Here is a 12966-nt window from a genome sequence, read left to right as displayed (position 1 = left end):
GGCGGACATGTCGGACATTTTTGACACATTTTTGGGACCATTGTCATTTATACAGTGATCAATGTGATTAAAAATGCACTGATTACTGTGTAAATGACACTGGCAGTGAAGGGGTTAACCACTAGGGGGCGGGGAGGGGTTAAGTATGTCCTAAGGGAGTGATTACTAACTGTAGGGGGATGGGCTAGCAGTGTCATTGCTCTGATCACTGCTCCCGATGACAGGGAGCTGTGATCAGTGACACTTGTCACTAGGCAGAACGGGGAGATGCTGTTTACATCAGCATCTCCCCGTTCATCCTCTCCGTGAGGCGATCGCGGGTATCCCCGTGGTGATTGAGTCTGCGGGACCCGCGACCCGACTCCCGGAGCTCCCGGACGGTGTGCACGCAATGGCATGGCGGGGAATTCAAATGGACGTACCTGTAAGTCCATTTGCCCAGCCGTGCCATTCTGCCGATGTACATTGGCTTGCGCTGGTCGGGAAGGGGTTAAAATTGCTTTGACACATGATCAGCCACAAAGTATGACTTTAAATAGGGGGCTCAATAGTTTGAGCATCTCACGGGGTTCATGAGGACTAAGTGTAAACTTCATACTTCCAAGTAATTATTTAATTGCTGAACATTGCTAGCTACATCTGTTTTAGTAGATGCTAATAAATAATAGGATTTTTATAACAGCTTACCTGTAAAATCCTTTTCTTTGAAGTACATCATGGGACACAGACCCATTGTAGTTACTATGTGGGTTATAGGCCACCTTCAGTTGATGGACACTGGCACGCTCTAAATTAAAAAGTGCACTCCCTATATAACCCATCCCACTGGTGGGAATACCTCTGTGTCCCGTGATGTACTTCAAAGAAAAGGATTTTACAGGTGAGCTGTTATAAAAATCCTATTTTCTTATCGAACATCACAGGACACAGAACCATAGTAGTTACTATGTGGGATGTCTCATAGCAATGCCAACTGAAGGGAGGGAGACACAACAAAAGCAGGGCACCAAGAGACTAGAGGACTCATACTGCAGCCTGCAGTACACTGTGCCCAAAGGCGATATCCTCATGATCTTTTACATCTACTTGATAGAATCTGGTTGGACTGAAAACCAAGTTGCGGCCTTGCAGATCTGAGCCATGGAGGCTTGGTGATGAATTGCCCTAGAAGTGCTAACAGCCCTGGAGAAGTGTGCTTTAATATGAACAATCACTTGACAAATCCATTTAGAAATAGTAGATTTTGATGCTGCCTGTCCTCTTTTAGGACCATCTGGCAACACAAACAAAACATCTGTTTTATGAATCTGAGCGGACACTTCCAATAGACTTTGACCACTGTCACCACATCAAGAGAATGTAGTGATCTTTCTTCCACAGAATGAGTTTCTGGAAAAAAATTAAGGCAGAACAATATCCTGGTTTAAATGAAAAAACTGATACTACCTTCAGTAGGAATTCAGGATGAATTCCTTATGAATCCTTATGAATAAACGTATATGGCTCTTTACAAGAAAGAGCAGCCAACTCTGATACTCTTCCTGCAGAAGATATGGCAACCAAGAAAACTATCTTTCCTAGTCAAGAGGACCAAGGGAATATCTCGTATTGGCTCAAAGGGCTGCTTCTGTAAAGCCAACAGGACTAAATTTAAGTCCCAAGGGTTCAGGGGTGACCTGACTGGAGGATTAATCCGCGTTACCCCCTGAATAAAGTTATGAACCAGAGAGTGTGAAGCAAGTGATCGTTGAAAAAACACTGATAAAGCCAGCATCTGGATTTGATAGTACTCAAGGCCAGCTTCATTTCTAATCCTATCTGTTGGAATTCAAGGATCCTACCTATGACATATTTCCTGGGGTACCAACCCCTGGATTCACACCAGGAGACATATGCCTTCCAGACTCTATAGTATATGACTCTGGAGGCCGGCTTCCTAGCATTAACCAAGTATAAACTACTGAAGCTAACAGCCCACAATATTTTAGAATGTGGGTCTCAATAGCCAAACCGCTAAATTTAGCGTTTGTAAGGTAGGATGGAATACCGGACCTTGCAAGAGAAGGTCTGGCCATAGATAGTCCAAGGGTCCCCTACCACCATTTTTACGATCTCGGCAAACCAAGATCTCCTGGGCCATGCTGGGGCCCCAAGAATCACCTCCTTCCCTTCTTGCTTTATCCTACGAGAAGGCACGAAAGCAGCAGAACAGGAGGGAACGCATAGATCAGTGAAAAACTGATCCCATGGAAAAAAACAACTGTTGGCAACCCAAGTAGTCCGCCTACCAATTCTCTCTTCCTGAAATGAATATTGCTGATAGGCAAGGAATGTTGTTTTCCCAAGATAGAATATGATTCACCTTTTTCTGGGCTGCGCGACTTCTCGTGCCCCCTTGGTAATTGATATGGACCACAGCTGTGGCATTGTCGGATTGGATCCTGACAGGAAAATTCCGTAATCTGAGCGTCCAGGCCTTCAGGGCCAGGCGTGCTGCCCGAATCTCTAGAATATTGATGGGCAAGGTCATCTCTGATTTGGACCATTTCCCTTGGACAAACACTTCTTCCAGGACTGCTCCCCAGCCCAGAAGGCTGGCATCTGTTGTTACCACCTTCCAGGTAACTGGTAGAAAGGATTTTCCTTTTTGAAGATTCTTGGATATTAACCACCAATTGAGGCTCTGATGCACCTTGGGGGATCAACGCATTGGGAATTCCAGAGCTTGAACTTTCTTGTTCCAAGTTGACAGGATACAGTTTTGCAGCAGTCTTGAATGAAACTGCGCATAAGGAATGGCCTTGAAAGAAGCCCCCATCTTTCCCAACAATTTTATGCTAAGTTGAATAGAAGGATTCTTCTTTGTTTTGATCAACTGAATCAGTTCCCTTATGGAACTGATCCTTTCCTGGGGCAAAAACATCCTCTTCTGAGCTGTATCTATGATCAGCCCCAAGTACTGCAATCTCCTTGATGGTTTTAAGAAGGATTTTTGGAGGTTGAGAATCCAACCTAGGTATTCCAGGTAGCTGACTGTGGTGACCAAACTTTGGTTTTAAGCGGGCTACTGATTGATCTGTCAAGAGTAGATCATCTAAGTAGGCTAGTATCGTTATACTTTGAGCCCCTAACCTGGTTAAAGGAGGAACCAGGACCTTTGTAAACACTTGAGGTGCAGTAGCTAGACTGAAGGCAGAGCTACAAACTGAAATGAAGATTTTCTACCTCGAAGCGTAGAAATTTCCGGTGAGCGGGGAAAATCGGCACATGGAGAAAAGCATCCTTGATGTCGATTGATGCCAGAAGTTCTCCCCCTTGTAGGATGGAGACTACTGATCGGATTGACTCCATGCGAAAATATTGGATATTCAAAAACCAGTTTAGATCTTTGAGATCTAAAATAGGTCTGACATCCTCGTTTGGTTTTGGAATTGTGAAAAAGTTTGAATAAAAACCCTAATCCTTGCTCTTCCAAGGGGACCACCGATATCACTCTTTGAGACAAGAGATGATCGAAAGCTAGAAAGAGAGACTTCTTTTTTCACTGGATCTCTGGGAACGTTTGATCTGAGAAAACAAGAGATGGGAACCCTCGGAACTCTAGTTTGTAACCTAGAGAAATTGAAGAAGCCACCCATCTGTCTTGACATTGTTCCTGCCAGACCCTTGAAAACTGTAGAAGCCTTCCACCCACTCGAGCGAGTGGGAGTGCCCCTTCATAAAGAGGCTTTAGTATTTTGTTTTGTGGGTTTCCTCCCCCAGGTCCTCTTTTGGCCCTGGGACTGACCCTGAGTTTTACCTCATGAACCTGATGGTGGAGGCCGTCATGACTGCCTGGAGGCTAATGCCCACGGCACTGGAGAAGAAGCACGTTTTAAAAGAAAAAATGCTTAAACTTCTTTTTAACCGGTAAAAGGGAACTTTTCCCATTAGAAATTCTTTGGATATACCTATCCAGATCATCTCCAAATAACCGTTCACCATGAAATGGGAAAATGGCCAAGAGCTTTTGCATGGCGTTTTGGCTAACCAATTTTTCAACCATAGCATTCTATACACATGTACCAGCCCTAGCATGAGCCGTGAGGCCTAGAGAATAGAATCGCTCATAGTGTCTACTCTAAAACACAACGCTTCTGATAACCCGGCCAAATCTTGGGCCCGCTGATCAGGAATAATCTTGAGTACCCCCATAACTGGTCCTTTAAGGACTGAGATATTCTGATCGCTGCCAGCGCAGGCTGAACCCCTGAACCTGCGAGCGAAATATAGTTTTTAAAAAAGAAATTCCAACGTCTTATCTGTTGGATCCTTTAGCATATGAGCATTGTCTACTGGACAAGTCAGGTACAGAGGATATAGCAGTGTCAACTGCTGGAAATCCCCATTTCTTATAGAACTCTTCCTCCATAGGATAAAGTATTGAAAACTTTTTTAGAGGAAAAAAACTGTTTATCTGGGTGCTCCCACTCAGAGTACATAAGATTTTTTAGCCATGAATGGATAGGAAAAGCATGAACAGATTGAGGAGGCTTTAGTGAACCCAAACCAGAGGTGGGCTCATCGATTGACTGCGCATATTGGCAGTAAAAATGTGGAGCAGACCAATTCAGTGAGAGACTGTACCAACCACCTTTCCTGCGAACCTGATCTTTTAGGTTCTTCAGACATCAGCCTCTTCCTAGTCCCTTGAAAGAAATTTGTCATCTTTCGCCTCCTCTCGACCTGTTATGCTTAGTCCCACTCTGGGATGCGATTAAAGCATCAATTTTTTGCTCCAAACTTAGAATGGTTGGAGAAAAAACCTCCTTAGTCATTTATACAGGGGCTGCAATGCTAAAAGCAGCTGCAACACTTGCCCCTCCTGATGGTTCCTTCTGACCAGCCATATTACTCTCAGGGGAGGATGCCATCTTTTCTGAGATGGGTCTAGGCACCCTAGTGACTATAGACTTTCTAGAGCCCTTTTTTGAGGTGATTTTAACCTCTCTTCCGACCATAGCCCAATGCACAAAGCAGAGGTACTACCAGAAGGAATGCATGCATTGCTTGAGCAATAGTCTAGCTCTGCTGCTGCTACTAATGCTCAGCCTGATGCAGTAGTAAATGTGTCAAAGGAATGCCTGTGTCACCAAACCTCATATATACCTTTGCTCTTGTGTCCCTCCACAGCTTGCAACAGTAACAATGGTGCCTTTAAAACACACATTTCCCACACTGGGCATTGGAGGACGCCAATGCTGCGCTAAGCCACACCCCCATCGCTACGGCCCTTCCTCTCTCCTTTCAAAAGAAAGCTTTTCCCGCAGGTCTGCTGCCAGCTGGAGGAAGAGAAATCTGCTGTTTCCTGGACACATCGTGGGCTCTCTGAGAAGCATGAGACGTAAGTGCTCTATACAGCCGCCAGTGGGGCTGGAGCTGGGGATCCTCGAGGAAACCCACAATCCTGGACCTGTAATAGCACCATGGCCAGTAAAACATTATGGCCTTAATACCAAAAAGTACTGGATCCCAGGGTCCAGCTCTCTAAAAAGAGAAGAGTTACAGGCAAGACCTCGTTTCTTTGAATATGAGGTCCAGGTACCATTCAATTTGACCAAAAAGACACTTTGAATTGATCCGGCTGCATGGCTAGCCCCAGCAAGGATTGCTCCAGTGGAGCTCAGCACAGCACATTTTTACTCGTGACCAACACCTTAGACACTGGCGAAAAAACTGAGGTACTCCCACCAGTGGGAGGGGTTATATAGGGAGTGCACTTTTTAATTTAGGGCATGCCAGTGTCCATCACCTGAAGGTGGCCTATAACTCACATAGTAACTACTATGGCTCTGTGTCCCGTGATGTACGATAAGAAAATATGTTTTGTAAAGTGATCTACTGTAATAAAAATTATGTAAAAGTTACCTGGCACTTTAAATATCTGCAGCAATAAATAGTTAAGGCTTAAACTTTCTTACAGCATCAAAGTTTGATTAATAGCAAAGCTAAATAGTGAATGGCTCTGCAGAGCAGACTCATTTTATATAAATTACACTTCATTCTCAAATCAGCAGTGCAGGTTTAAATGTTCAAAATTGAAAATATTCATTTTCCGAAGAGAACAAAGGATAATGATTTCCACTCATGAACAAGGGTACCACAACTGTACTTTCTTTTTAAAATTAATTTAAAGATTAAGATAAATCCCAATTGCCTGAAAACCGCTTAATTGGTTTTAAGGGCACAGCCAAAGTATTCAAATGCATGAAAAATAAAAAAAACAAACAAACACAAAAAACAAACAAACTAAAGAAATGGACTTAAGAGAGTGCATTTCCTATATATTCATTCCAGACAGGCCACATCATAAACAGTTTACTCAATGCAAAGCAATAAGGCCATTTACTGCTCTGTGACAGCTGAGCTGCTACTATAGCTGATAGAAGGTTTGATAGCTAGTCAGGGCTTTCACTTCAGGAATTTTTATGAATATTACTACTATGAGTGGTCTAAAAATGTTATGAAGCAATGTTTAAAAAATATAATACTGAAGTGAAATATATAGTTGAAGACAAATAAAGTGTCTGAATGGAATGGCACAATTAACATTATGGCCACTGGCTACAGTGAAATTAACAAAACAAAACCCCCCCCCAAAAAAACAGGACTGGCTTCTTGCATATATTAATTTAAAAATATATGCATGAAAATGTGAAGATACTGTCTGGGCTAAGAAAAGACCCAGACTGCCAAACAAATTACTTGTCCTTCCCAAGTCTTATGGGAGGTTGGCACTACCCGATATACGCGCTTACCACCAAGCGGTACACTTGGGAAGACTCATTGACTGGCGTAGACATAGAGAGACCAAATTATGGACCCAGCTAGAGCAATCCCACACCACAATTCCGCTGGGAGGTACTCCGTGGTGTTTCCGAAGCCTACCAATAGAAATTAAACAACATCCTCTGATAGGCAACACAGCCCGAATCTGTGCTAAACTAATCTCTAATCCAACCATCTCATCCCGAAACTCGCCCCTCTATCCAATTATAGGTCACCCTCTATTCACACCTGGCTTACAGGATAGAATTTTCCAGAAGTTGAGGGAAACAGGTATACATATGGCCTCCCACTTTAGTTCGGGAGGACGCTGGAGAACACATGCGGAGCTCTCTAACCCGCTAGGGATGTTCCGTTTAGACTTTATGCGGACACTTCAACTAGGTCACTTCCTTCATTCCATCCCACCCCCCTCAGACGTAGACCAAGGACTTACGACCCTAGAAGAACTTTGTACTGACACGGGCACCTTACCACATACACTCTCTGATGTACAGTATTCTGAATACACCTTCTTCAGACTACATACCCCCGGGTTTGACCAAATGGGAAGAGGAGCTAAACTGCAGTTTCAACCTCACGCAGAGACAACGCATACTACGTTTCACTCACAAGTCGTCCATTTGTGCTAAAACCCAGGAAACAAATTATAAAATACTCTCTAGGTGGTACAGGACCCCAGCACAACTACATAAAATATTTCCTTCTACGTCTGAAGTGTGCTGGCGTTGTCACAGAGACAAGGGTACCTTGTTACACATATTTTGGTCATGTCCCAAGCTCTCACACTTCTGGAAGGTAATACACGAGACGGTACAACTGTTCACCGACAGGATAATTACAAAAGACCCTGCATCCTTTTTACTGCATGCCACTGATATTCCAGAGAAGGCGTACAAACGATCAGTCATACGACATCTGTTAGATGCAGCCAGAGCCTGCATACCTCTATGCTGGAAATCCACCATACCACCGTACATTGACATGTGGTTGGGAAAGGTGGAAGACATAAGAAAAATGGAAGACCTTATCCACACGGCCCAACATAGAGAAGAAGCATTCTCTAAGACCTGGCAATCATGGACGATGTTTATATACTCGGTGGCAGGTCAATTTTTGAGAGGAGCAGACGACACCCGGTAAGTGTGCGGGTGTGCATGCTGAGACACCAGATTCCTATGAGCAGTGTCATAAAACTCTAGGAACACGGACTGTTTGGCCCTACATGTTCGCGAGACTCATCCCCCCCCCATCCCTCTCCACCCCCCAACCCCCCCCCCCCCCAGTTCTTCCATTCTAACCCCCTCTCTCTCCTGCTCTTTACCTTCCCTCCTTCCCTTTCATTCAGTTTTCAGCACTCTCTAATTCTTCTTACTTTTAATAAATAAAGAAAATAGAGGACCGACACAATGGGAGTCAGTACTGAAAGATGACACATGGTTACTAAGACTCCACAGTTTAACACGCTACAGCCTTATAAGCATTAAGGTATTGTTATGGAATAACAAGTTAGTTGTTGATCTGTTAAAAAGAGATATGCTAGAATGTGTATCACGATATTGTACCTTCCGTGTTATCTGACGCATGTATTTTTATGTACCTGTTGGCCCATGTGGGTCGTGTTCTCCACTTAAACAATTTAAAAGAAAAAAAAAAGAAAATGTGAAGATACTAACAACCAGGTTTGCCACTTGCTAACCTTCACACACTATTATGCGTTCAGTATTTGTAAAGTTACCAGTACCTTTTGCACAGTCTGCGCCATGAAATCCAGGAAAGCAGTGACAAACCCCAGATACACATTCGCCATTTCCATCACAATTTCGAGGACAGTCCTGCACAGAGTCTATAAAAAGGCAATACAAATAAATAGATGTAATAATAAAATTTTATAACTAAATAAGGATAAGAAACATAGTACATTGTATATTAAATAGCTGAATACACTGTTTTTAAACATACACATTAAAAAAAATTGTAATTCTGATAAGCAACATTGTGATTTGCATTCTTTTGGGACACTAGATAGTCAGAACAAAGGATAATAATTTCCGGTCTTGCGCAATTTTATGGTTTAACAATGCAGCTTCTTATGTCAAATTGTCATATGCCATCTGATACATCAAGTCAATTTCTCCACTCTAATTCTGACAGGTTGAATAATCATGTTTCATGTTTCCAAAATTATTAAGAGATCCAGTCCCATTGCCCCGTCATTTGACTCCCATTTCCCCAAAGGGTATGAATATTCCCCACCCAAGAGCCTATGCATTAGTAAATATATCCCATTAAAACAGCATTATTACCTCTGTTTAATTATCAGGAAGGCGATCCAGTAAAGCTAATCCAAAAAATTGTAGCATGAACATAGTGGCAGAGGTGTGAACACCACAAGAGTAGCTAAACAAAAGTATAATTTCTTTGGCAAATTAAATGGTTAATGTATATCATTTTGAACTGTGTATTAAGCTTTGCCTGGAGTTCTACATTAATTACACTACTTATGAATAGGATTTGCAGGTCAATTACAACCCTAAAAAGCAGGAAATAAAATGTGCATTTAATAGCTGACTTAATAAAGAAAAGAAATGACAATTCACAGATATATTTTGTCAGTCCAATTGCACATAAAAAAATGTTAAAAATGACAGGATTATTAAAAAGTTTGATTCAGCACAACCCCTTTATGCCCACAAGCACTTTAAATGAGCTTTGATGCCTAAGAGTGGTAAGAATGGCTCCTGAGGCGTGGCTTGGTGCGCAGAGTGGATGGCTGCACTGCACTAGAGCTCTGGACACCTAAGAGGCCTCGGACCTAAAACGGACCGCTGTAAAAGCGATTATGTCCACACAGATCAGACGTGGAACACATAATCACTCCCTGAGATCGCTGAGGACCCCCAAAAGGAGAATATCGACAGTTAAACTCTACAAATACAGATACAGCAGCCGAGGGGAACACTCCAAGATGGCGCCGCTGCACAGATCAAACAGGGATGAAGATATGGAAGACGATGAAATCTCCCTGCTGGCATCGGAGGACTCCACAGCAGGTAACAACAAAGACCTGCCTTTGACTTATGCCACTATGACCGACATAGCAGCGGATATAAAGAGATCTTTCTCTGCAGCCATCACTGACATTAAAACTGAGCTGTTGAGACTAACAGAACAAATGGCTGTCAGTGAACGTGCAGGGAAGAGGAGAGACAGGTCACTAATCAGACTGGACAACATTACGGTCACACACTCTCAACACCTGATCAAAATGAACAGGCAAATCGAGGATTTAGAGAATCGTGGAAGGAGACATAACATCAGAATCAGAGGTCTGCCTGAATCTTTGACCACAGATCACATTAGACCCGCCTTATCCACCATTTTCAACAACCTCATTGACAGACCTGAGCAGTCTCCAATTGAATATGACAGAGCTCATAGAGCACTCAGACCCAGAGCTCCTGATGGCATCCCCCCCTAGAGACATCATCTGCTGTCTCCCGAACTTTGGCTTGAAAGAGAACATTCTCCAAAAAGCGAGATCCCAGGATCAGATCACATATGAGGGTAGGACAATTCAACTCTTTCAGGACCTCTCCCCCATCACACTAAAAAAAAGGAGAGCTCTGAAACCCCTGCTAGAAGTGCTGAAGGAAAAAGGAATAAATTACCGCTGGAAATTTCCCTTTGCTTTGCAAGCTTCATTTCTGGGAAAATAGCACATGCTCAGAGTACCAGATGATCTACTAAATTTCTGCGAATCCCTCCAGATTGCCCCAGTGGACCTCCCAGACTGGTACGCAGAATTCCGCCTACCCCCTTCTATCAACAACCCACAGTTTGCACCAGGATCTTCTCCTGCCCAATCTCCCTTCCACCTGGGGAAGCAACACAAGACCCCCAACAGGAACAACTATAACTCACCAAGTTCCTCTAAAACCAGCAAGAGCCCTAGATTTAAAGAGGTTAGACATTATTGATTTTTCAATAAATGATGATATTTGAAGCGCTTCACAATGTGCATGCAAATGAATATATAAGAATAAATATAAATAGTCAAATAAATCCAGCGGTGAATAAAATCCAGCAATCAAAATAGTGTAAAATTATAAAAAATTAGTGACACCAAATGTGTAAAAAATTCACATAAAAAATCCACATAAAAATAAATATATAGGGATGTATTCAGAAGTTTCAATTATACAGGTGTAGAATCCTGATTGGTATAGAGCTTTTGATCACTAGCAAAGCTGTTTAAAAACACTTGCTTAATTAAGGTGCTCATTGATAGTACCAATGTGTTTTTTGCTTCTATTCACAACCAATGTGGGAATCATAAACAGGCAGATAAGAGAAAAAAAAAACAATCATTGTGCAATAGTTAGGATACCAAGGTACACAGGCAAACTTCAATCCACTCACGTGTGCCTTATAATGATAAGGCATATGCAGGTTTTACTATAGCAGTCAGCCGCCTTAGACAGGAGCAGATTCAGTGCAGTACACTGTGTGAAACTGCTGATCTGCACAGAGCTTCCTTGGCTCCTCCCACGCGTTACATCACAGTCACGTGACTTTTTCAAGGATTATTGATTTTTCCACCCCACAAATAGTCTCATAAGAAAAATGGAGTTGTGGAAGACCTTTTTCACCTGACTTTTATTTTTCTTTTCACTTTCTGCTCATATGTTGGTTACCTAAGAATGGCTCCCTATCTTTCTGCACCGCAATTAGCTGCACAGTGCTGAAGCCATCAAAAGCCCATCCTATTAGCATCTGATTGTAAATATGTGACCATGGGCTGTCATTGGCTGCTCGGTCACAGTTCTGGGGGCACAGATGGAGCACAATCCAGAACTACACAGTATATGCATATAAATGTTGTATGCATTTAATAAAGCATGAGGGACACACTCTTATTCAAAGTAGAAAGGGTGCTGTCTGGATCTTCAGGCTGCAAGGTCTGTCAGCTAGCGCAGTGTTCTGTGCAGTATATACTATAGCATGACAAAATTGTCTGTTATAGAAACAACTTGACAGAAGTTGCTGCGAGCAAAAGCATGTCCATTATTGTTCAGCAATTGCTGTCAACTTGTTACTCCTTGTGGAGAGTACTGGTTCAGACATAGAAGAAGTCACTGTTTCCTTTAAGTACATCTAAGTTTTATCTTGCATTGAGCCCTGGTGAAGGGGGAGTGATGATGTCCCTGAAACATGTTAGATTTTTTTAATGACTTTTTTTTTACCAACACCTACAATTATCTTGGGTTCTTTTATCCAGTTTTGATCTGGTGCTTCTTTCTGTATTTTTTTGATTTGGGCTACTCTTAGTGCCCATTGAGGAAAGCCTGGCTGTGTGGGAGCTGCCTCGCTATCACCCATTGAGCTTATTTGAAGTTTTCTTTCATCTACACCTGCATGTCTATAAGTTCCCAGTACCTCTTTGAGCATGTTGCTCTGGAGTCCAAACATCCTCTTTTTCCTAAACATTTGTTTGGAAAAATGAAGATTGTAGTCAAATAATAAAAATTAAGAAATAATAGTGTATAAATGTAAAATGAAATAAAAATATAATTAAATATTATTATTATTGCTCAATAATTCTTATTCATTATTGATCATAGCTGCATACAACATGTAACATGTGCTATTACAAAATTACAAGTAGCCTCTCTTTATTTATTACCCACGGACATGTAAACCCCAATATTAGAAGGTAAATGATAATGTTAGGTCAAATTACTAGGGGTATCTTCTACACAAGTATAAAACCTCAACACAAATTACGAGGAACCCCGCTTCTATAGGAGGTTTGGGGGAGCTAATCACAACTAAAGCTTTCAAAAAAGTGGGAGGAATTACACCTACATGTAAAAATCATTAACATCAGAGCATTTGATAATTAAAAAACATCACCGACCTTCTGGAGGTCCACCAGCTTGCAGGAATGGGTCATGACCAAAGGAATGCAATGTCTCCCCCTGGGGCAGGTGTGGGAATGGAATATGAACAGCACCTTAAATACTAACGGGTACAATCATAACTATATATATAGTTATGTTGTGGTACTAACATATCTAATAACAGACAGTCACACACCTAAAGTAAGCAAAGGCAGACCAATATAAGCCCAACCAAGCA

General features: G+C 42.2%; 1 protein-coding gene across 6 annotated transcripts in view; it reads right to left on the bottom strand.

Annotated features, from left to right (window-relative positions):
- TENM2 (teneurin transmembrane protein 2) overlaps positions 1–12966 on the bottom strand; it is a 2056834-nt gene that overhangs the window by 498279 nt on the left and 1545589 nt on the right. For all 6 annotated transcript variants that reach the window (XM_073620699.1, XM_073620701.1, XM_073620700.1 and 3 more), the window contains one exon: positions 8570–8671. In XM_073620699.1, coding sequence (XP_073476800.1) covers positions 8570–8671 — 102 coding nt within the window. The remainder of the gene's footprint in view (positions 1–8569; positions 8672–12966) is intronic.

The sequence above is a fragment of the Aquarana catesbeiana genome, linkage group LG03, assembly GCF_042186555.1.
Source record: "Aquarana catesbeiana isolate 2022-GZ linkage group LG03, ASM4218655v1, whole genome shotgun sequence".
Classification (NCBI taxonomy): Eukaryota; Metazoa; Chordata; class Amphibia; order Anura; family Ranidae; genus Aquarana; species Aquarana catesbeiana.
This window is presented reverse-complemented; position numbering and strand designations above follow the sequence as displayed.